Source organism: Manduca sexta, unplaced genomic scaffold (genome assembly GCF_014839805.1).
Source record: "Manduca sexta isolate Smith_Timp_Sample1 unplaced genomic scaffold, JHU_Msex_v1.0 HiC_scaffold_1812, whole genome shotgun sequence".
In the NCBI taxonomy this organism is placed as follows: Eukaryota; Metazoa; Arthropoda; class Insecta; order Lepidoptera; family Sphingidae; genus Manduca; species Manduca sexta.
In genome coordinates this window covers 1-25,727 of record NW_023592714.1, presented here as the reverse complement: position 1 = coordinate 25,727, position 25,727 = coordinate 1, and the positions used below count along the sequence as shown (strand labels likewise).

General features: G+C 36.1%; 3 protein-coding genes and 1 long non-coding RNA gene across 4 annotated transcripts; 1 reads left to right on the top strand and 3 right to left on the bottom strand.

Annotated features, from left to right (window-relative positions):
* The first annotated feature begins 1,951 nt into the window (after positions 1–1,951).
* On the top strand, positions 1,952–9,668 carry LOC119191697. The gene is made up of 8 exons (XM_037445574.1): positions 1,952–2,826; positions 4,325–4,478; positions 4,767–4,960; positions 5,410–5,610; positions 7,111–7,263; positions 8,036–8,249; positions 8,857–9,032; positions 9,368–9,668. The coding sequence occupies exons 4-8, from the start codon at positions 5,411–5,413 to the stop codon at positions 9,666–9,668; spliced, it is 1,044 nt and encodes a 347-aa protein (XP_037301471.1). The 5' UTR covers positions 1,952–2,826; positions 4,325–4,478; positions 4,767–4,960; position 5,410.
* Positions 9,669–14,384: 4,716 nt separating this feature from the next.
* On the bottom strand, positions 14,385–16,294 carry LOC119191700. Its single transcript, XR_005113511.1, has 2 exons — positions 15,954–16,294; positions 14,385–14,437 (listed from the first exon to the last, which is right to left on the bottom strand). It is a non-coding gene; the product is annotated as an uncharacterized LOC119191700 (long non-coding RNA).
* A 784-nt stretch (positions 16,295–17,078) lies between these two features.
* Positions 17,079–20,288, bottom strand: LOC119191701 (putative helicase mov-10-B.1). The gene is made up of 5 exons (XM_037445577.1): positions 20,109–20,288; positions 19,695–19,822; positions 18,959–19,152; positions 18,317–18,471; positions 17,079–17,234 (listed from the first exon to the last, which is right to left on the bottom strand). Exons 1-5 carry the CDS (start codon positions 20,286–20,288, stop codon positions 17,112–17,114), a joined length of 780 nt encoding a protein of 259 aa, XP_037301474.1. The 3' UTR covers positions 17,079–17,111.
* Positions 20,289–21,112: 824 nt separating this feature from the next.
* Positions 21,113–25,102, bottom strand: LOC119191699 (putative helicase mov-10-B.1). The gene is made up of 7 exons (XM_037445576.1): positions 25,091–25,102; positions 24,353–24,449; positions 24,142–24,238; positions 23,433–23,535; positions 22,956–23,126; positions 22,733–22,880; positions 21,113–21,332 (listed from the first exon to the last, which is right to left on the bottom strand). Exons 3-7 carry the CDS (start codon positions 24,146–24,148, stop codon positions 21,180–21,182), a joined length of 582 nt encoding a protein of 193 aa, XP_037301473.1. The 5' UTR covers positions 24,149–24,238; positions 24,353–24,449; positions 25,091–25,102; the 3' UTR covers positions 21,113–21,179.
* Between the last annotated feature and the right edge of the window lie 625 nt (positions 25,103–25,727).

Sequence of the window (25,727 nt, the reverse complement as noted above, 5' to 3'; positions counted from 1 at the left end):
GACTTCTGTTTTAGAAGAAATAAAATAAGCAAACACTTTTCGCGTATAATCGTCTACTATTGTCAACATATATCTATTTCCTTGAAAAGAAGTTGTAGACACCGGTCCCATCAAATCCATATGGATCAGTTCCAAGGGGAAGTAGCCCTATTAAACGCTAACCTTTTGAAAGGTTTTCTTGCTTGTTTACCTTCCACGCAAGCGATACAACTAGTTTTATCTACTCCTGTATACTTTATACCTACCTTGTGATTTTTCAGTTGGTTCATGCCTATACGACACAAATGTCCTAACCTCTTATGCCATATTTGATAACTATCCTGACAACCAGAGTGCACATCTTGTGTCAAAAATTATCCGCCACATTCTCGGAAACATTTACAGTACCATCTAAAACGTACAGTCCACCACAGGGCGAGGCATGAGCAACAGATTCACCTGTAAAATTAAAAGTATCAGATTTATAAAAGTTACATCCATTTTTATCAAAAACACAAATAAAACCCTTTTCAACAGTTTTATATACAGATAACAAACTAGCTTTCAAATCTGGTATATAAGCAACATCACTAATATTGTTGACCACGTTCTCGGGCGTGTTTATTGAAATATTTCCAATTCCGCAGCACTTAATCTGTTCTCCATTTGCGACAGTAACAGTACCTTGATTCTGTATCGAGATATTCTGAAACCAGTCCCGTCTAGAAGTCATGTGTCTAGTACAACCTGAATCTACATAAATTATGTCCTTTCTTGGGTTTCCAGAAGTATTAAGACTTGTAAATATCGTATCATTGGTATTTACCGCATTGCCTTTCTCCTTCTTGTTTCTCTGTGGACAGTCTGGTCTCTTATGTCCAGGTGTCTTGCACTCATAACAAACTATATTCTTCTTCATTGACTTAGGCTTCTTCTTCGCATGAAAGACAGAGTCTAATGATGTAGCCACATCTTTGGACATTTCATTAAGCAGTTTTGTTTTCACCAACTCTGTAGTCACGTCTACATTGCAATTTTCTAAAGCCATAATGAGAGGTTCATACCTTGGAGTTAGACCTCCCAAAAGTATTGCAGCAATAGACTTGTCCTCTATGACTACATCAATATCCGCAAGATCCTGTGCGGTTGACATAACTGCGTTAATATATAGTTCAATATTTTTGAACTCTGATAGACTCAACCTGTACAGTCTACGCTCCAAAAATAATCTTCGTCCTATTCCCTTATCTTCAAAGGCTTTTTGCAAACAAGTCCATGCCTCAGATGCAGTTTTCGCACATCTTATATGGGTTATCGCTGCACCTTCTACTGATAAGCATATCTTTGCTAATGCCTTTGCGTCTTTGCGTACCTTTGTAGAGGCAGGGGTTGTGTCTCCATCTCGGTATCCACTAATTGTTTCCCATAAATCCTCATGGATAAGGTAATTTCGCATCTTGAACTTCCAAGTCGGATATCCATCTTTTATCCTCAAACAAGGAAATGGAAAAGATGTGATCGACGCAGGGGAATTTTTCATACTCGAAACATCTCCAGATTCATGTGACATTTTCAGACTATTACTATTTCCTAGTCACACAAAAAAATATATACAACTTTATTTTACTAAATAACGTGAAAAACTAAGAACTAAGCGTTCGTGCTGATAACGTGTTGTAAATATGGTATATGTTCTTAGTAATTAAATAAAGTTAGTAAAAGATGTTATTGACATGAGTGTTTATTTCGGACTAAAGAGAAGTAACTATGGCAAACAAAATACAATTAGTTCTAAAAATAGAACATATAAAAAATAATAAGTCACGACGAAGGTTACAATCTCCAACACATACCTATATTAAAAATCTTTTAGTCCCTTTACTATCTATCTTGACGTGATGTGACGGTCAGTTGACCGTCACATCACGTCAACATAGTTATGTTGGTTGACGTGATATGACGGTCAATAATGTTGGTTGACGTGATTTCATGTTAACATTTTTCCCCTTTAATAACTTGCACATTTGTTATGAAGTATTAACAACCTTTGCCTATATGTATGTATATTATATATAGGTAAATAAATTAATTTTAAATAAATCATGGAAATAACCCACCGCACTGTCCACATTTTATCAAAATTCTATTGAAATAAAGTATTGTTATTTTGTATTGTAGGAATAATTTTCCTTTATTTCACACTTTGAAACTGCTCATGCTTAAATAATGCGCTTAGATGGGTAAGTCATTAATATAAATATAAAATATATGTTGCTTTTAATCGTAAGATGTTTATGGCTACTATATACTGAATGTGTTTTTTTACTTTTGTAAATAATTTTACTTGTATACAGGGTGGAATTTAATTCACTAATTCCCTCATACAATTGCACACCATAAATCTATAATTTAAAATACATAAAAAGATAAAAAAATTGGCGACAGATAGGATATATTAAATCACACATAAAGTCTGACTTCGATGATTATGGTATTTTTTTTTATTTATATTTGGCTTTTCAACTGCTAGAGAATTGTTCTATGTTATTTACTGATAACATATTATGTTTGGGTAAACAGTGAATTAAATTGCACAATGTAAAAATGTGTTCATTATATAGGTGATCTAAAATATATATTTTAAAAATTAAGGTTTTATAGGTTATGATTAAATAGTGTTTATTAAAATCTAAGCTGTTGCATGAATTGATTTTAATTTGATATTAATCTATTCACAGAATATGTATTTTAGACCACATTGATATTTTTTTTAACTTTTAAGCATGTTTTTGAATGATGTAATTAATATTTTATTTTAATTTATATTTTCAGAAATTCAGTGATTGAGTAAGTAGTTTTTTGTTATTTTTTTTTTGAGTGACACGCTTTAAGTAATCAAATTTAGCCCTTTTCGTTTAGACTTAATATGACGTCCCATAATTTTAGTCGAGGTCATACCCCGTAAAAATTGTTTTTTTTTTGGCAGAAGATGGTTAAGTTTGGTTACATTTAACTAACGTATTTCGCACGAAATGTCATTTTGTTATAAGTATCATATAAGAACACAGCAATGCAATTGTTTTAAGCGATTTAGTTCTATAATAGCTTTGACGTCTATAAACGTCAAATCCTTAAACAGATTTACTAGATTATTATTAATGTAGCTCTATAAAAGACAATTTAAGTATTTTGCAGTTTTTTTTATGATGAAAAGATGGCGCTGGTTTCTTACAGTGTTTACGGACTTTTGTAGCTATCAAAGTTATTGACGCGAGTGAAGTCTCGAGCAAAGCGTAGTATTTCAATATTTTTAGTATGCATTTTTTATAAATTGTATACCAGAATTAATAATAAATTGTCCCGTATTACGATAAATTTATCGTAATACGTAATTAATCGTAATGCTATGTTCTTATATTGCGTTATCAGTGCATGTCGCATGGAAACTAATCATTATCCTTAAGCCTCCTATATAGTTCTGCAATATATATTTTTTTAGACTGATTTACTTTCTATAATTGTTCCTCAATGGGGTAGAGGGTTTATAGATGGCTAGGAAACGAGACACCTTTAGTTTATTTTATGGAAATAAGAAAGTTTCATAGATGATATTGTTATAAAGTATAAACATGTGGATTCATGAAGAATTCTGCGTGAACAATAATCCTTACAGACCTTGAATTTTGAAAATGTTTTTTTTATAGAAGTATAATGCAGAATGAGTTGTAATTAATATTTTGTGTACAGACATTCAAAGAAATGTTACCTTGAATGTAATTTATACAGAGCTGTCATTTTATACATAAAAGTTTATTTTACATAAAGAATATTTTTTTTTTACATTGAATAAATGTTTGAGAATAGTTATAGGTAGTGTGTGAATTAAAAAAAACTATAAAGTGTATAAATAACAACTTTACCCCAATACCATTTTCATCACAAGCATAATTATTCTCATGACGTGTTTCTTCTAGTTCAACTAAATGCTAGCTAGTTAAGCATCTAGCATCTGATGTATACAGTACTCATTCAATCATTATTTTGGGTGCATAGTCGATTTTTTTATTTAGTAGTCTTGTTGTTGAACATGTATTTATTCAATAAATTTACGCAGATTCGAAACTGGGCTTGGGAAATTACCCCATAAATTAAGTTGACTTACGCCATACAGAAAGTAGAAACATCCCATCAATAGCAAGGAAACTTACCAGCAAAAGAGGGAGAAATACCCTATAAATAAACAAGTCTCCTAATTTAAACTTTAACTTGAATTTTTTTATTACTTTTCTGTTATTTAGACCCGTCATAAGCTCTTTTATCCCATGACATACTTTTTAAAATTCAGATACATTGAGAATCGTCTTCAAGAGTCTTTGAAGGAGGACAAAGGTACAGGATGTGATATACCCCATCTGGACCCGTTCGCTAAAGAGGTGACGCAGTTCGACAAGGTGCTGCCCAAAGTGGTCTGTGATGGCCGGGATTGGGTAAAATGTTATGTAAGTTGCTTTTTTATACTTTAAATTGAAATCTCAAATGTAGGTAGATATTGTAGATAGATGGCGACAGACGATACTGGCTTGCGATAGCAGAATTTGCGCGACGTGCAGCATATACCACCTGCGATTAAGAATCGTCGGAGGGGCCGCGTCCGGTCAGGCGCAACATCTGCCTGACTGGAAATCTTTCTCTTCCATAGAGGAACGCAACCATGTGTTCCTCTACAGCGGTGTCCACTATCCACCGCTAAAAATATGTTAAGGGTCTTTAATATTATCTGATTCCAGCTATCAGAATGCAAAGTTGTCCCGGAAATCCTGGCGACGACCAGGGACATAGTGTGCACGTACTGGAACATTATACATAAGAGCGACAAGGAACACTATCTGGGAGCCCCTCGAGACGTGAAGGATGATGAAGTGTACGTGTTGGAGAAGAGCGATCATGTTAAGATCAAATGTATTGGCACACACTTGAACAGGTGAGATATATACATTGTAGCCAGTGCAACTGGACATAATGAGACTTAACACCTCATGTCTCAGGATGGCGAGTGCAGTGGAATACCAAACAATACTTGGTAATTCAAGGTGTTGGATGGTGTTGCTACTGTTTAGGGGCGGTCGTATCGCTTACCATCAGGCGAGCGGCAAGCTCGTCTCCTCATTCAAGCAGGAATAAAAAATATTAGCGAATTACAAAATTTGTTCAAAATTGACGGTCAAACGTATAAGCGCTGATACTGTACAAATTCGCAAAAATGGCAGTCCGAAGTATTATTCTGACTCGCAGTATATCTCAGCGCGATTTATTTTGGTCAACGCCATCTATCGACAACATTGTAAACTATAGTTTACATGGTAAAATCTACTTGGACTCCCAAGTTTTCTTGTCCCTTATTTAAAATGTTATATTATTAACATATTTCAGCATGCTTCATTCAAAATGGACGGGTCATTCCCTGGGTTTCCGTACGACCGTGGTTCGCAAACAGCCGCCACCAGGCAGAGAGAATACGATCAACATACTCATATTCGGGTTCGATTCTACGTCCAAGAACGGGTTCATACGAAGAATGCCGAAGAGCTACGAGTTTCTCACGAAGGAGTTGGAAGGCATTGTCTTGCAGGGGTGAGTTTTGTTTGACTCTAGGTCATTTTTGAGATTATTATTGCTGCTTTTTCATATATTTTTAGTATCTTTGTGATGATTATGATTATTTCTGACGTGGTTTATGTATACATATAAAAATGTATACCTATTACCCTTGGTTAATAGGGTGATCGGCGAGGGGCGGACTAAAGCCTGGCTATGTCGTAGTCCTGCCCCTTTGGAAGATCCCCCTCACCACACCGGTGGGGGATCGGGAAATTGCTCTTCGCAGCGAAGAGCCTACCTCTCCACCGGTGTCACAGCCCATAGACACCCAAATTACTATATTAATAAACGTTCTTATTGAAATTAATCTAATTTTCCGGATTCTATCGCGGTATTTTGTTTTTTATTTTTCTCCCGACGTTTCGAAGACTTTGCAGCCTTCATGGTCACGGGGGGGACTGAGGTGTTGTTCATCCGCAAAGTCAAAGTTACAATATCTAGTTATAATAACGTTCTTATTCTTATCAAAGTTATAATAACGTTCTTATTCTTGAGGTTAAAACGCCTCCTTAGATCATGATTTTGTCATCCGCATTACTATGGAGGGAAGTGGACAATTCATATTTCCAACTCCTCCCTATCTTTCTATTTGATTAATTTCTTTGCGGGATAATGACATATTAGTTTTCCCTGAGACTCGCCGAGCTTCACCGCTCGGTGTCATTATGCGTGCCACTACTGATCTTACAGGATTTGTAGTGGTGGGTGTGAGGACGGGAAAGTCTCTAGACACCCAAATTACCCACTACAGTGACACACTACAACACTCAAGGGGCCGTTCAAGTATTACGTAACGCAGTTTGGACGGAGGGGGGGTCTTGTAAAACGTTACGATGCGTTACAGGGGCGGGAGAGGGGTTTCGTACAACGTTACGTAACATTGTTTTTTTTTAAACCAATAACAAAGGTATTTTAGCGACTTTCCGGTACTTTAATAATAATATATAATAATATCAGCCTTGTATTATATACTTACCCAGTGCTGAGCACGGGTCTCCTCTACTACTGAGAGGAATTAGGCCTTAGTCCACCACGCTGGCCTAGTGCGGATTGGTAGACTTCACACACCTTCGAAATTCCTATAGAGAACTTCTCAGATGTGCAGGTTTCCTCACGATGTTTTCCTTCACCGTTAAAGCGAACGATAAATTCACAAAGAATCCACACATGATTTTAAAAAAGTCAGTGTGTGCCCTTGGGATTTGAACCTGCGGACATTCGTCTTGGCAGTCCGTTCCACACCCAACTAGGCTATCGCCGCTTCCGGAACTTTGCGTAACATAATTGTGATAATTAGATAAAAATTGACACTTAGTGTAACGTAACTTTTAGGGAGGAGGGCTACAGTAAAACGTTACAGCGCGTTACATGGGATGGCGGGAGGCTCCAAAATCTTCAAAAATTCGTTACGTAATACTTGAACGGCCCCGAAGATAGAACACAGGAGAGAAAAAGAAAGTGTTTTCATTCCAGATACAACATCCTTGGCGACGGGACGCCGGCAGCTTTGTTCCCGATACTGACCGGGAAGAACGAGCTGGAGTTACCAGACGTGAGGAAGAAGATGAAGAACAACGGCACCATGGACATGATGCCGTTCATCTTCTACAAGCTGAGAGATGACGGGTGAGTTTTATATGTATTTATTCGGGGATATTTATACATATTCATTTAGGTTTGGAGGGAGGGAGAATAAGTTCAAATTCCCATCTGTCACTCAAGGTACAAGCTTTTATTTAGTTTGAGAGACAGCGATCCATATATTTGATTAAGCCTTAAGAACTAGCTTTGGATATTTATGTATTTTTCTTTTATTTTTGTGGCTAAGCAAGCATGTAAAATAAAAAAATAAATTAAGCAAGTAACAAAAGGAAATTTCAAGGGGGTGATGTACATTGTACATGTCATTAGATCTTATAGACTTACCCCCTTATTCATAGACGTGTTTTATCTAAGGACGGAGCATTGCTGTGATAATAATTCTGTTTCTCAGCTTTGTTTATCTGACAGCTTGCTGTTTGTTCAGCTTTGTTTATCTGACAGCCAACTAGATTCAAATTGTATCTCAATATTAGCCAATCACAACTGCCCTATGTCTACGCACTGCGAAGGCTGTCATGCCGTCAGCACTGAGAAACAGACTTGTTATCACAGCAAAGATGAAGCTTAGATAAATAACGTCTATGAATAAGGGGGTTAGAATTATGTGATAAATATAATTCAATTTGCATATCAAATATAACATAGAACCTTGTAATGAACTAGTGATATTTTGGCAGTTGTTATAACATTAATTGAAATAGTGCACTCCCCAAATATGGTTAACAAAAAAGGGTTAACCATATCGGATGCGGTGCTTCACCACTTTTCTTTTTCTATAAAAAAAATCCTTTCCCAGATATCGAACCGCGTACTTCGAGGACATGCCGTGGATAGGCACGTTCCAGTACCGCTTCAATGGGTTCAAGCATCAACCAGCCGACCACTACCTACGCTCGTTCTACCTTGAGGAGTCCAGCAGCGGGAAGAAGTGGTGGAAGGGCGGCTCCAACAACAAGTACTGCATCGGAGACACTCCTCAGTACAAGATGATGATGAACATCACTGAGCAGGTGAGATGATTTTTTGGTATACAGGGTGTTGTTTTCTCTAAGAAACTCTGTCGTACTAGCAATTATGCCAATCTAGGGGTGGTTTTTTGGGACCTGGCTATAAACACTTAAGAAGGTGACCCCAGCAAACAGTCCACTAAGTATATTTTTAGAAGCTGTTTATTCGAAATTTATAATACTAGGTGTAGCAGCATAGTAACATCAGCGCAGACGCTCCATTATTGGTCGACGCGCGCTGCCTTGGTAATTGTATGACAGCTGTGCGCATGCGCCCTGCGATCTTCCGACGGACTGCGACAATGGCGCCGCATAACATCGTGTCCGTGCAAGTCAGCAAGCTTCGCTACTATTGGCCGCCATATACGCTCCAGTTGTGAATTGGTTGTTGAACTAAAATTTGTGTATCAATAACGTCATAATTAATTAAATAGTTGCGTTTAATACTAGTTGCCAGTATTTTATTAATACACCAGTCTCAACATAGGTTTTGCCCATGGCTTTGTCTGTGTAAAAAAAAAATTCTGTGTTAAAAAGTAGCCTATAGTACTCAGGGGTAACGTAGCTTCTTATAAATTAAGTACGATATAATAGCCACATCTTCTTCTAGTTCCTGAGCCTGGACGGCAAGAAGTTCTGCTTCACGTTCATAGCGGATATCACGCATGACGACTTCAACATGATCTCCACTGCTGACGAGCATACGGTGGAGTTCCTGCAGGCGCTGAGGGACCAGGGAAGGTTGCGGGATACCTTGCTGTTCGTCATGGGCGACCATGGGCCAAGGTGGGTATTGCTGGTGGTAGCATTTTTTAATACCATGGGCAATGGCTATAGATCTTTTGCAAGGATTGAATATTTTGTCAATATGCAGTCATTTTGACATTGCGTCACTAAATGAAACCACATACTCGTGTTTATTTCTGTTAAAATTGAACTAAAATCATCCACAATGATGATGATGCTCTATTTCCACTAAACATTAGGAGCAGTTGTCGTGATCGAGAAAAAAACAAAATACTAATCTCTATAATTTTTTCCACTGCTTTTCGTCCCACACGGCTAATGTTAATAGTATTTTTTAGAGCTTAAGTTTCCTGAACGAGGCAATTTTGTTTCAGATATGCCAAGGTCCGTGACACACTACAAGGCAAGCTCGAAGAGCGTCTGCCATTCATGACGATCGTCCTCCCTGAGACCCTGCGAAGGTCTAGGCCAGAGGCCCTGGACGCCCTGAAGCATAATGCCCACGTGCTGACCACTCCACACGATATCCACGCCACTGTCCTCGATGCTATGGACCTGCAGAGGTACTGGAACCCTTACAAGGTCAGGGGAGCAGATCTGGCGCGAGGATTGACGCTTTTTGAGCCTGTGAGTGTTTTGATTCGTTATTTTTTATACTGTTTTATGGAGAAATAGCAAAATTTAATAGATTTTTTTTTGTTTATTCTATAATTAAAACATTAAACTTAATATTTCGTTTTTTTAACAAAAAAAGTTTTTTTCATTTTTTAATATGTTGTGATTTGAAAAGACATACGAGAAAAGAAAAGTTTTTTTTGCTAAAATGAGAAAAAGATTATATGATGGTTAAGAGCGTTTACGCATCCGCGCGCCGTATGTCTCAAAAACAGCACTTTTCGAAGGAGATAATATCCATCAAAACATTATTTTAAAAACATATGAATTAGTAATTATTATAGAAAATTTTGTTGTCTAAAAAGTTAGTAGAGAAAATTTTTAGATTTATTGAGTATTTGTAAATTGTTTAATGATTACTGAACAAAGGTTTTCAAATTTGCGCTTCGAACGTCTATTTCGAAGCTCAAAATATCTTAAACCACTAAGAACCATAACAATATTTTATTTTTATCTAACTAAAAAGATCCTGAAGAAAAAAGTTAGTAGAGAAAAAATATCTTTTTATGTTTAATTCATGAGAAATAAAAATTCAAAGAATTCGGCAATTTCAGAAATGTTGGTCATTTAAATGATTTTTTTATCACTATATCTTACTTAATTGAATATAATATTGGATTACTATACTAGAAGAACATCTCCTTAAAACATACAATTTAGAAATTCTACAAAATTAGTTCTGTTATTTTTCTATAAATATTTTAAATACCACTATAAAACGCAACGCGCAAATCGTTTCAAATTAGTCCGCCTTGAGGCTTTCTAGAGAGAGGACGTATCGCTCGTCGCTCCGGCGAGACTCCAGTTGGACTTTGCTGTGCGTAGAAAAATAGTCACGTGTATACAGTGATTGCCACATCTTAGTACTTTAGTAAGTAAAATATTTTTTCTTTAATGATTGACAATAATTTTAGTAGTTACTATAAATTATTATTATATTATTATGTTTCAGACACAATGGGAAGTAAAGCTATTTCTAGGCAAGAAAAGGAAACGTAATAACGCTGAAACTTCGGCTAAAGCAAAAGTTAAAAGATTGATGTACTAATGTTATAACATGCGTCTGTAGTTATGGTTGTTGCTTTTTACTCATTAAACACTTGAGCATAGTTACTCGAAGGAAAAAATGGAACCTTAAGCTAAAACAATTAGCCCATTGAAATGTTACATGAGCTTTGTATTTTTAGAGGACCCAATTTTATTTTTAGAACATGTGTGGGGGGTCAATAAAAGCTTAATCTCAAGTTTGTGAGGTCGCCCCCCTTGTCCCCTGTCCGCCATCATGGAAAAAGGGGTGAAAACACTTTTTTCGCGATATCTCGGAAACTATGCGTCTTACATAAATTTTGTAAAGTCATAATTTGTAGCAAATTGTTTTGCGTACAAATATGTTTATATAACTTTTTGCCCTAAATTAAAATTAAAGAAGTTATAAGCAAAAATGTGAGAAAATGTTTATAAAAGTTTTCTTTTTGCTCTATAACTTTTTTACATTTTACAAAAAAAATTACCTCAAAACTAACTTGTAAATGATCTTTTGAGGAAAATTGTTCCCTATAATTTTTTTTTAGTTTATTCATTTTAAAACGCTGTTACAGCGCTCCAAAGTTTACCGGGTTCGTCAATGCTCATGAGAATCCGGTCGAAACAAAATGTTTAACTTATTTTTGATTTTTTTATTGTAAATATATTATTACAATTTTTTTGTTAAATTCGTACAACTTTACTTATTTATTCCTAACTCTTTTTCTTTTGCTATAGAACTTACCAAATTTAACTTATCGAATGTTATGCAGGTAGAAAAGGTATGAGTTACCATTTGGGGGTAAAGGAGAAAATAAACATATTTGCAGGCAAAACAATTTGCTACAAATTATGGCTTTATAAAATTTTTGTAAGACGTATAGTTTCCGAGATATCGCGAAAAAAGTGTTTTCACCCCTTTTTCCAAGATGGCAGCCGGGGGACAAGGGTGGCGACCCACAAACTTGAGGTTAAGCTTCTATTGACCCCCCACACATGGCCCAAAAATAAAATTGCGTCCTCCAAGAACTGCAATATTCGGTCCTTAAATTGTAACATTTCAATGGACTAAACGCACATTTCAAAACTCGTTTTACGCCCGCGGCGTGCGCGGTTGTATGCGGTACCCGCTGTATTGGCGGCCAACTAGTAGAATCGTGCGGGCCACGGTAGCACCAGCGCGCTCTGTGGTTAGTAGGTGGGCGATTGCAGTAGTCGGTAGGGGAGGGTGGTTACAGAAATCTGACGCCATTTTCCTCCATCGTGATCGTTTCTGATATGTGTCCATGGCGTTCTGGAACTCAACTGACCGTTAACTGTCCATCTTGTAACCGCCCGCCTTGCGATAATCGCTCGCCAAGTTTGCAGGACATAATCGGAACCGCGGTGGTTACAAATCGCATAGATCTCCGGTCGTCATGAGTTTGGAAATAAAACAGCCGTTTCTCAACCACGGCGGGCGCGAGTAAAAACCGCTTCGTGAGTTCTTAGCCTTATAGAATCACTTTGCTGTCCCGTTGTCAAAACGTTTGCAACTCGCCAAATACCCATTGCGCGAGTCCCACTCGCACTTGGCTGATTTTTTTGCATAATGCATAGGTACGCTTACTTTCAAATAACAAGGCTTTTGTGTTCACTGATGCGCACTGTTAAGAAAATTCAAGTGACGAGAGACGGAATCCTATATCTTTCTCCTCTTTGAACCTTAGAAATAAGGGATTTGGTAATTTATGTAGCTAGTGAATAAAACTACTAGTAGTAGTTAGTATACCTATCTTCTTAACTATTTGGGCTAGTTTAGGTTTACACGCTCACATCAATTTTACATATAATTTTATCCTGACATTTAACCCTGTGTAGGTTTCGGCGTCATTATACTTGTATAAATTAAACGCGTCAAGATCCATATGCAGTTTTACTTAAGTATGTAGTGTTTGCGTAAACTTCGATAACAATAATAGTATATTCTATATATTTTTTTTTATTTTTAGGTAATCGTGCCTGATATTACACTCAAAATAAATAAGGTTATTAAAAGCCGCAAAATTATAGATTTTCAATATTTTTTGGATCAAATTAAAACACTCAATAACCACAACAGAGCAACAGGTTGTAGTATCGAACATTTACAACTATTGAAAGAGAATGTTTGCTTGCAGTCAACATTTTTAATGAAGTGTAATATGTGCAATATGGAATTTAAGCTATTTAAGCGCTAAGAGATATACTGATAGTATGGACGTATATCGTGGAACTGTGAATGGAGCTATGATGACTGAAGTTGGTAGATCAAATTTAAACGAACAGTTAGCTTCCATAGATTTACCAATATTAACGCAAAATGTTTACATGAAATGTTACGACGAGTTAGCTAAATGATTGAAATTAGCTGCAGAGGACAGGATGCAAGAGGCCGCTAGGGAACAAACTGATAAAGATGTTGCCTGTGGCGATTTAAAAGACGGTATTCCCATACTTACACTCAAAGATGACTGCTGTTGGTCAAAAAAAAGTACAGAACCAACTATTTTGCTTCGTCGTGTGTCGCAAATATTATGCAAAACTATGGATATAGAACTGGTAAATTGTTATACATGGATGTACAATCGATCGATTGATGATCGATGTCACTGAGAAGCAATACCTATTAAAAAAAAAACTATCCAAAAAAATATAACCAAAATCCGAAAAAAGAAGTCTTTTATTTCTCACTTTTAGTTATACACCTAAAAATAACATCTCATTACATACACCTTCTGACTCAAAATATAAATTCCAATATGTAATTTCTAATGACTTAATTTAAACTTTCAATACGCTAAATATTAAAAACTGCAGATCTATGGAGTAATTATGTGGTCCATTATAAACATCGTAGCACAGTAATTTTCCTGATTTATTGTGTGAATACGGAGTTCTGGTGCCTATCTTTCGGCTTCATGATGAGCTCCACTTTACTAAACGGAATTTTTTTCTAAATGCAAATGCTTAAATTTTTAAGCATTTGCATTTAAAAGTGAAAATAACAATTTGTAAAATTGCCGTTAAAATTTGTTAAAAATGTTTATTTTTTATAATTACAAAATGATACATATAAACTATTTCATGATGAATTCTTATATATTTAATAATAGAATTCTTCATTTATCATAAATTCATAAATCATAAGTTACATTCCAATTAGATAATTAAAGCGAAAAGATCAAAATTGGTTGGTCTGACTATAAAGATAGCCGACGCGCTAACTCTACGCACACAGCTACGCAACGGCTCTGTGTGAGTGAATTTTGCGAAGAATTACCTATAGTTGACTTCACGCGCGGCACGTAAACGCTCTTAACTCTTTTTTAAATGCCTACTATAATGACTTATTTCTATATTACCTACAATGCATGAGGCTAGGATACCTGCAATATCTACGATTAAAACCACGTTAGGCATTATAGAGCATATTTAATAAAATGTAATATCATAAAGAAACATGTCTATAACAAAGTTTTATCAAAATATAAAAATATATCTTATCACAGAATAAAAGCACTTAGCGTCATTATTAATACAATTAAAATTGGTCCTCGATAATTGTTCATCAATCTTCATAATTATTCATGTTGATAACCATAATATGTGCCAAATTCTCGACACAGTTGTATATAAAGACGCCATTTAACATCTTTACTGAGGCACACGGGATTGCCTATGATGATAATTTTGGCTTTCGCACGAGTCAGTGCGACGTTGAAACGCTGGAACAAGAGAATGTTATTTTCATTATTACTGTCTGAATTAATGTATAGTCATGGAATTGGAATAGTACATAAATATTAAATATGTACAACTGTATTGTACGAAATATCTAGGACTGATATCAGACTCTTTTGTAAATCTATATCAAAGGATATTAAAAAACAAATACAAATTTTTGGTGGCAACATTGACAGTCATGTGCTTTACGAATAGAATACAATCTTTATTTTCGGAGATTTATGGAAATTTTCCATTCATTTAAAATAATAACAGTTACACTAACTGTAGCAATGAATCTCTAAGTCTATTATATGCCTGAAGCTAAGTTAAAGTTCAACGAGACCCAGAAATAGTAAGTAGTGCTCCGCTTATTGTTATCTTGTTTTGGCGAGGACACTACCAATATATCTTTGTACTAGAGACAACACCAATACAAAGCTGAAAGACTGCACCGAACGTTGTCATATCTATGGTATTCAAATGGAGCTACATCGTTGTCTAGTTCTTAAAGAAGTTCATTGTGCGTAAATTCTACACAGTGGCCGCCACCGGACAGGAGAAAAAAATCCTAGTTTCAATAATTTTACTTAACATGCTAAACGGTTTAATGTTCCCGCCATGAAAATTGACTTAGTTGCGAGCAGCACGGCGGTGCGGGTCCCACAACACGTACGCTGGGTAGCGACGCCGCTATCCGCGCCTCTCTTTGTCGGGCATCCTTCCTATTCACCCATGTATCCGTCTCGCTCACTCGTCGCTGCCGCTCGACACAAAAAACGCTCGCGTTGCCGATCGGAAAGCGATTTGTCTATGCTCTTAAGCAAAGCCCGTTGTACAGTACGAGGTCTGAAGGCGGCACTTCGATTTAGCCTCCCCCCATTCACTTCCCCCTAAGGGGGTCGTTCAAGTATTACGTAACGTAATTTGGAGGAGGGGGGTCTCCTAAAACGTTATGTATTACAGGGGCAGCAGGGGGGTTCGTACAACGCGTTATGTAACATTGTTTTTTTTATTTTAAAACAATAACAAAGGTATTTTAGAGGCTTTCAGTACTTCCGTGGCATAATTATGAATATTAGAAAAAAAAATGACTTTAGAGTTACGTAACTTTTCGGCGAGGGCGTACAAGAAAACGTTACGGCGCGTGACATGGGTGGTGGGGGTCTAAAAATCTTCAAAAATTGCGTTACGTAATACTTGAACAGTCCCAAGGCTGATTGTTACGGATGAGGGGCAGGGTAATAAAAAATGAAGACCCAAACACGCGGAAACAGAACGAAACAAAGTATATTACTATGGCAGTTCACCGGCCATTTTTTTAGTGTGTAGGCATTTTTCTGTAGATCATATAAGTTTGACCGGCCATTTTTAGTGTGTAGGCATTTTTCTGTAGCTCACATAAGTTTGGTCATAGTAATATACTTTGTTTCGTCCTGTTTCCGCGTGTTTGGGACTTCATTTTTTATTACCCTGCCCCTCATCCGTAACACTGATACTACAAATTCTGTTCCTTACCTTATCATCTACCAGGAACCCCAGTTGGTATCTCGCGTCGTGCTCAAGCATATTAGTGTTCGCACGAACAGTTGATACGATGATAATACGCTTCTCTTTGCCTTGAAATGCTTCGACTGTCCCAACTTCTACTTTCTCGTAGCCTTTTTCGAGAAGCCACGATTTCACTTTAGATGCCTGTGTGCATAAATATGATTAAATACATAACAATTTAGTCCTTATATAGGTAATAATAAGATCGGGCGTTTTACAAGAAAAAGTTATTTTCAAATATAAGAACATTTTGTAATCAAAGGTGCTGTGTACAGATTTTTTTCAATATTTTTGTTTTAATATCCCACTACAGAAAAAAAGGCCTTCCCCAAAGATTTCCAGACGGACCTGTCGAAAGCGGCCCGCATTCAATGTGTTCCCGCGACCTTTATCAAGTCGTCCATACACACAAGACACTAAATACAAAAAAAAAATATTTGAAAAACATAATATATGACTCATTATTTACATTTCTGCCAAGATCCCAATGAAAACGTTTTGTACCTATACGACTTGAAGATAGTCTTAACTTTTTTTATGCAGGTCAGTTGTCTTAGTTATAGTTCCGCGGACTCCAACTTCACTTATTTACCTACTTTAGTTTCTAAAAACGTAAATTATTTAACAATTTATATATTTGAATAAGGAATATTCACTTTTTTAATCATATAGTTTTATCATAAAACTGAATTGATCTTGGGAAAAGTTTCTTTAGTTGTAGTTGAATTTTTGAAGTCACTTGGGCCACTTAAAATGCTCAGGAAACCGCATGAAATAACCTAGTGGGTCGCAGGTTGAGTATACCTCCTCTAAAATAATGTTAACTAGTTGACCCGACGGACGTTGTCCCGTCTTAACTATGAATTTGCAGCGCGCATTCTGTCAATCGCTGACAGTTATTTCAAACAATTGACAGTTATATAAAATTAATATTTTCGTTAAGTTTTCTTAAATTTTCTAATTTTCCGCGCAATTTTTTTTGTTTTTTTCTCTTAAGAACCTTCTCCTGACAATAACAAATACAACAAAAAAATAGTGAAATCGGTCCAGCCGTTCACGCGTGATGGCGTGACCAAGAGAAATAGGGATTGATTTTTATATATATATAGATATAGCAATGTTGATTTACCTAGTCGACGCACTTGATTTCTCCTCCCTAGATAATATTCCGTGGAAGGCAATAGCGCGGCTGGGATGACCTTCATGTAAAATATCAGTATTGCTTATAGGATCTATTGCTGCTTTAGCCTGTGGAAATATACAAAAAAAATACATAACATTTTGCTTTAACATAAATAAAAGCAATCGGCGCACAGTATGTAACGCAATTCTACTAATATTATAAATGCAAAAGTTTATGGGGATAGATGTATGGATGTATGTTTGTATATTTGTTAACTACTGAACGGATTTGGATGAAACTTTACAGTATTTTTGGTTATACACCAGAATAACACATAGGCTTCAATTTATAATGATTTTGTGTACTTTGGTCATAATATAACGATACATGTATCAAGTCGAAAAAATATCCCGGAAAACTTCTTCACGCAGGCGAAGCCGTGAGCAAAAGCAAGTAATATTATATTTTCTTTGCGAGAATGCCTAAAACTAGATTAACGGGATATAACCTATATGTGTGCGCGTGCGCACGTGTGTGTGTGCGTGTGTGCATCTCTACATATGTATATGTATAATTAGCGTTTGCTAGCAGCTCTGACCGCGTGAAAATGTTTTCCGCGATAAAGTTTCGCAGCATAAAAGTCCCGCTATATATTTTCCCGGTATACAAAGTAGCCTATGTCTTTCCCAGGATGTCAAATTATCTCCATACCAAATTTCATTGAAATCCATTTTTCACGCGGGCGGAGCGGCGAGCTAAAGCTAGTGAGTTATAATCGGAGTTCAAGCTCCATTATCTAATTAATTACTTTGTTAAACCATCTTACCTAACATACTAGGCTATTGCGCCTTTACAACTTTTGAAATCCTAAATATAAATTTCAGTTTCGAGTTTCCCCACATTTTCGATAAGTTTTAATGATATTATAAGTTAAATAAATGTCCAAAAAGTGAGTGAGGTTTAGGAATTGATCTAATGATGCCTTCAAATAAATAAAAAATTAGGGGCTCTCACAAGCACAATGAAGTTTTAATCCATTACAAATTAGAACTTTGATTGATTGTAAAACCGAACCGTAACACAAAGATAAGATATAAAATATAATGGCATGCATTCTTCATGACCGTGATAACACTTTTCCACAGTTAACCTTCAGTACTAAGAACAAAAATATGTAAAATGTCTGTGAGTACCTAATAATACTTACATTGAGTTGTTCATTGTAGAATAACGCGTTCGGAATGCGCAGTATGTCCGGGTTCGATCTGAAGTTATTCCTCAGCATGACAGTATAGTTAGGGTCACCATCTTCAGGGTGGTACATTGGAAATGTTTTCTGAAGACGTTCCATCAGCGATACGCCTAAAATCACACATTGATTTTAGAAAGAGATAGTTGTACAACTTTGGCTTTTTGGAATATAGTTTCTGTGATCACTAGTGATTGGAGGTGTTGGATGGTGTTTCTACTGTTTATGGGCGGTCATATAGTTTACTATAACGCGAACGGCAAGCTCCTTTCGTCATTCAAAGCAATAAAAAAATTGTGTGTGACGTTTCGTTGCTATTCAATTCTCTTTCTATAAGATAAACTATGTCTATGGTATCGAGATCTATGACTCAAGTCCATTCTTGAGACCGTAAACCCAAATCAACAATATTCACGCGTCTGTCTCGATTTATAAATAACTTCCCACGAGAAAACAAAAGATATTTTCATAAATATTAACTTTAGACAAACTTCATTTAAGTAATAATTAAATATCCTCATGTACCTTGACTTATCATAAGCGCAACCATGTTCGCCTATGATCAATAAAGCATTTTTTAATTATTTTTTTTAAACTTACCTAGACCATAACTCCTGGCGGAATGTGAAATTATGACCGGACCTAGCTGTAGAGGATCGCCGGCTAGGATTAAACTTCCTTTAGATGATAGCAAACCGCATATCGGTATCAAACATTGGGGCTCATTACCCTGGGCCGCTTCATCTATAAATAGGTGGGTTATATACCGCTCGTATTTTTCAGCTTTCAGCCGCCTGTAAAGTGAGGGTTAGATAAGCAAGAAAACCTGCAGAGGTCGACTTTTGCTGGCAATTTTTACAGTGTAAAGAACCACGGCGAGCTGATTTCCGCAAATTATGAGCCTTGCACGACCTTCGGCAAGTTCCGCTAAAATAAATCGATATTAAAGTTATTTTAGCTATATATTGCTGCCAGAACTTGTTATTCTAAATTTAGCTTAAGATTTTTTTTACATCTTTTGCTTATAAGTAGGCATATGCTGCAACGATGGTGTACGATATCTTTCAAAATAAAAGACGTAGACCCCTGATTCTCTTGGTCTTGAATCTGTGCAAATTCGTCTCGACAGTCGACTTGCCTTTTGTATATGTAAAATCTAATTATTAGAATGATTTGCCGATCGCATTTACGCATATTAGCACTTATATTTACTGTTGGGTTCTCGAAAACTTCACTCCTTGCCATTCATTAACGTATCGCCACTGGTTTCGACAGGCCGTTCCATTCTCAACGGCCATCGTGAACTATTCAAACAGTATTAGAAACTTTTACTTACGTGGCATATACAGAAGAATGTGCCAATGTGGTTATGGTAATGTTGTAACTCATAAATTCCTGGATGGTGACCTCCTCGAAGTCATCGCGGTTAGTGCCGTTAGAGAACGGCGCAACGCTCTCTGGCTTCTCGCAGTTGAAAGAAAAAAGTAAAATAATTAATAAACATGGATATTTCTGCCAATAAAATTTCGTCATATTAAATTTTAAAGGCCGAAATATCCATGATTATTAATTATTTTTACATTTTTCTTTCAACTGCGAGAACTAATCACTAACTAGACGTGAATTTAAATTCTTTACTTGCCAATACTTGTTTAGTTACCCAGATTAAAGCCGAAACAAAATGTATGAAAATGGACCTTGAGGTATCGCCTTAAGATATCTTTTTTGATACCGGACCCGCACTCAATACCGTGGGAACACCTGCCAATGGGATACTGGAATCCCCCAGCATAGATACTGCATGGGCCTGGAGGAAAGTTGGAGATATCTGGAGTAGGGAAGTGTGGCAGGCCAGGAAATGTTCGCGAACCTTCATAGGCTGTATACTGAACTGTGTGCCTAGAGCCGCGGCAAATGTCTCCTCGTCCATGGCCTTGCACGGATATAGCCTTGGTAGGGTTGTAAATAGTCATAATGGCTCAATATTTTTTTTAATTACAGGCCCCGCAGTCTACACCGAGGGACACCTGCGAATGGGATACTGGTTCCCTCCGGCTTAGCGACTGCTGGGCCCTGGAGGAAAATTAGGAGGGAATAGTTGGGAAAGAAGTGTGGGAGAAGAATTAGGAACAATCTTAGGATGGGCGGAAGGGAGAGGGCCAGAGAATGTTCGCGGTCCCTTATAGGCCTCAGTGTCAACCAAGAGTTATACACATTTCACTATGTGCATAGCCCGAAGCTAATCGCGCCAAAATGTGTAGATAGTAGATACCTACATAATAAATAATAGCAATTTAAAATGTATCTCTTTGCTTCACTATATAAAAAGACTACGTATCGCGAAGAATAGAGATAGATTTTATAGCTATTGTAACATAATTTTTTTAGATATAGAGTAGAGCATAGAATATATATTTTGAACTGCTCGTGGCTTCGCCCTTGTGTAAAAGGACAAGACCGCCATTTGTTCTTCCTGTTATTTAATTGACTCTGTTTTATATTTACTTTTCTGTATGATGTACAAAAAAGAGTTTAAATAAATAAATAAAAGTTTTTTCCGGGATAAAAGTAGCTTATGTCCATCATGGTTAAATCTTACTCCATACAAAATTTCATAAAAATCGGTTCTCGACTCAGCCTTACGAGAGTAACAAACAGACCGTCGTGTTGAAATTGTTACTATAGATATGAATGATATGGATTTATTTATATTTTTTCTATATTGGTATAGAGGAAAATTATAGGATCCTACGCATTAAGCAGCATATCAGGGAAATAGCACAACATAGCGATACATATTGTAAATACGTGAAATTTATAATTACCAAGCTCTAAGTTTAGAATTGGCGCGCAACAGAAAATTCTTTTGCGGAAACCTTGTCCTGTATTTTACGAGAGCCGCTGCCACGTGGTCGGCGGCCATGTTGGAATCCGTGCACACCAGTATTCGATTATTGGAATTTTTCTGCACCAACTGCAATCAGGTTGTATTTGTTGTTTATGTTATGTTTGTATACGTACGTATTTTATTTTATCTTTACTTGCGTAATACACCTACTTAGTGTCCGTACGTCACCCAGGGTGCCTCATTGAAAATCAGCGCTGCGGTATCAGACTAGTACTGCAGCAAGAAGCTAAATGAGGGTTCCCATTGTTGGCACAATAGGTATAATATATTTCTTTTCAATTTTATGATTTTATTCTTTATTTGTTACTATGTGCACGTTATACTGTTTGTGTGCAATAATAAAATGTTTTCTTTTCTTTTCTTTTTCTTTTCAGGTTAACATTACACATTTATGTATTGATTTCCGTACCAGATTGGAAGCTGGCAGTTTTTTTTATAGCTATTTGCTAGTGGTAGGATATATTTTATATCCGCCCGGATAGCGATCATACATAAGGTTAAAACCTGGCATAGTGGCTCACGTAAGTGTCCCGCGTTCCGGGATCAGCCTGTATATATCTGGTTCCAACATGCCGGCATAATTGTGTCGAATGCCGAGGGGTAATCATCTCTCGTCAGTCGACTTTCTATTGGAACCCTCTCCACTTACCATCAGGTGCAGTGTCATAATACTGTGCCCATATACAAAAAAAGCTATAAACTACAAAAAATTTTATGCCTAAATCGCTGGCCTAAATCAGAAAGTTCTATGTATTTTTTTTTTACACAAATTGAATTATAAATTATTTTTTTTAGTAAATGATTTCAATAATCCTGAAAGATAAATAAAGGGGAACCACTTATTACTTACTGATTGTCTTTTCTCATTTTACAAACATAAAAATTTTAAACCTCATTTTTCAACATCAATAAAAATTTACATAGGCCCTTGTAATAATGAGCCAGCGAAATGTTGATAGGTGAGTCCATATAAAGTATGAGTAAAACGAGATGAAAAAAGTTTTTAATTTTTACTAGAAAAGTAAAGCTACTTAACTATAACCCAAATCTTCATTTTATTAAGAATGGCTAGTAGCACATTTATTTGAACTTAATCTAGTTATTTTTGAATTTCTTTTGCTCAATTTACGTGCGAGGTGCGAGCATATATGCGTACCTATGTGGGTGCGCGCGTGCGTGTGTGTTACAGTTAAGTTGCTTTATCTAAGAATAAATTCGGTTTCTTTTCATTTTCGAAGTTCTATTCTCACTCTATGGTATTACTATATGGTGGACAATTAATATTTCCAACTCCTCCCTATCTTTCTATTTGATTAATTTCTTTGCGGGATAATGACATTAGTTTTCCCTGAGACTCGCCGAGCTTCACTGCTCGGTGTCAGAAAATGCGTGCCACTGCTGATCCTGGCTTACAGGAGTTGTAGTGGTGGGTGTGAGGGCGGAAAACTTTCTATGGTATACGTTACCTGCAGTATAGCTTCAACAACTGTCACAGTTTTGCCAGTACCGGGCGGGCCGTGTAGTAAGTAAGGTGCTCGTCCACTGGTCTTACTTACTATATTTTCCACAGCCATACGTTGTTCCACATTATTGCCAATCAGTGCATTGTAGAACCTAAAAAAAATATTTTTATAGAATCAGTCATCTTCGAATTCCACAATTTAAAACTTTTCTGTAAATTTTACTTACATTGAAATCGGATATACTTTTTTCACTTTTTTACTTTTGGTAGGAAATGTCTTGGACTCTTGATGTTCTTGTTTAATACATTGGACATATTGGTGCATACGTTCTAATGAGGACCGGGATAATATAAAACGAATTTCGAAGACTTTATTTCTTTCGTAATATGCGTCAAAACTGTAAAAAATTAAGTCAGTTATATTAAAGGATTGTTAAAAACAAAGCATTACTGTAATATAATTAGAAAAAACTTTTGCCAAATACAGTGGGTACTACTAATTCTTCTACATGGGGAAATAATTGTTTTTTCCAGTAATTATCTGCAAATACGATTAGAACAAACTTGTGCCTTAGTCCGTATTGTGTATTGCATACATACTAACTTACCACTAGACTTATTTACAAGCTTCTATATAAAAAAAATTAAGAATTATATTATAGTCAAATATGCGTAGACAGAAATAAAACGAGTTATTCACTTACTCTTTGTGCAGTCCTTGAATTTTAACGGTGGTTTCAGTCGTATCGTTAATTACGCCTTCGAATACCACACCGGAGTCCGGCGGTATAACTAATAGAAAATCGCCTAAAAGAAAAAATATTTAGTAACCATAGTTGTACTTGTAGATTACCAAGAGCACAGAGTGGATTAATGAAACGGACCCGAATGGACAGCTACCTTAACCGTTGTTAGGTACAGAAAATCGTATAACAAGTTTTGAAAGTATTTTAATTTGAATTCTTAGATGAATTATTGTAGATACTGGTGGTAACTCATACGTTCTTACGTATGAGAGTCCGCCTGGGTAGGGACCACCGCAACGTCTATTTCGGCCACCAAGCAGCAGTATTTAGTTACTGTTGTGTTCCGGTTTTAAGGACGTTGTAGCCAGTGTAACTACTGGACATGAGACTTAACATCTCTGGTCTCAGGATGGCAAACGCAGTGGAATACCAAACAATACTTTGTAATAAAGAGTTGGATGGTGTTTCTACTGTTTATGAGCGGTCGTATCGCTTACCATCAGGCGAACGGCAAGCTCATCTCGTCATACTTTCTAGATCCTTTAGCTCTTGTAGTTAAAATAGCTGTATTTAATAAAACAAAATCACACTCTATATGGGTATCTACATATGTATCTGCGTTTAAAGATGAATAAGGACCAAAATTACGTAGTAAATTATAACTTACCAATCATCAGTGATGGCCTCTTTTCTGCCAAACCAGGTACAGTTAGTACATAACAACCAATTTCACGTTGTAAAGGTAAAGATGGTTTGTTGTATTTCTGAAAATTATGCAAAAAATACAATATTTTCTAAACAACATTAAAAAATATAATTTTTGTGACGTTTAAAAACTAGTATCGTATAATTGTTTAAAGTGAATATAAAAATGTTACCTTCAAGTTAATCCTAAGAATTGTTTCTTCGTACCACAGAAGAGTATGAAAAAAACGAATATAATTATCTCGTGTGGGACCAGTCGATAGGATATCCCTGTAAAAAAATGTTATTAGCTTGGTAAACTAACGATCAATATCCAATAAACGATTCTCTAGAGGAATTAATAATTCGTCTACACTTCTCCTTCAGCCTTTGGAAGTTCATTACTGAATATAAATGTCTCCTAAAGATTCCCAGACCAACCTATTGAGCCAGCCTGCAAACTACAAATTAAACCTACTACTACTATGATTTTTAATAACGCCGTGACTATTATATCTAATTATAAGGACATGACGGTAGTTTTTTGCTCTGGCGCACAAACTCTTGGAAAATAACTTTAGGAATTCCCATAATAGTGTAGTATTCCCTAAATTGATAGTACAAAACCGGGGCTTGGTGAAAAAAAATATTATAATCTTATGTATGTTATTGTTCTAATACTGCCTTAATTGTAATCTTATTTTTGTTTTATGCACCGCACGTAAGATCTTTTTACTGCTTTTGAAAAGAGCAACGCCAAATCGCGGTTGACTTAAAATTTACGAAATCTAAATAAATATTGAATATAATATACACGTCACGTCACGTCAATGATATTGAATATGTGGCCTTCTCCTTAGAAAATTGTCAGTTTTAACCATGATTGTTTTAAAGCAGATTTCACTACTAATATATTGAATACTGATACTTACTTTATGTCCGCTATGTTTCTCTATCTTCCGCAGTACAGTTTTTCGGAATATTAAGATTATTTGCAAATATACGTTTGTAATTTTTGGCATTTTAAATACTTCTCGTCCATTCCTGCAAAAATAAAGGTATAAAATAAGTATAGCTAGTTTACGTGTTTTTGTAAATCAAAGACCATTTGCGACTATAGCATAAACTAGTACTGTCAATTGACACGCGATGGATATAAAAAAACATACTATAACAAAATAAAATACTCCAACAATCGAAAAAAAATGCTTATAATTAGAAACTGCATTAATTCCAAACAAATAACGGTTTGGGGCGACATGAGGGTCTACTTCGAAAAACGAAATCCGTAGTTTCGGATGACGGACCGCACATTTTGATACTACGAAGTGTTACGGATCCGATGACGGATTCGACGACGGATCCGATCCATTCATCGCAATATTTCAGACATGGAATTTATAAGAACTTATTCAATCCCTTTTTAAAACCATCTGCGAGGATAAGGTTCCACAGCTTTCTCCAAATAAAAATATACTGGAAATTGATCCTACCACTTAGGTAAGCTACAGAACGGTGACGGATCCGAAGTAATTTGGTAGTAGAGTTAAATCCGAAGTTCGTCGTTTC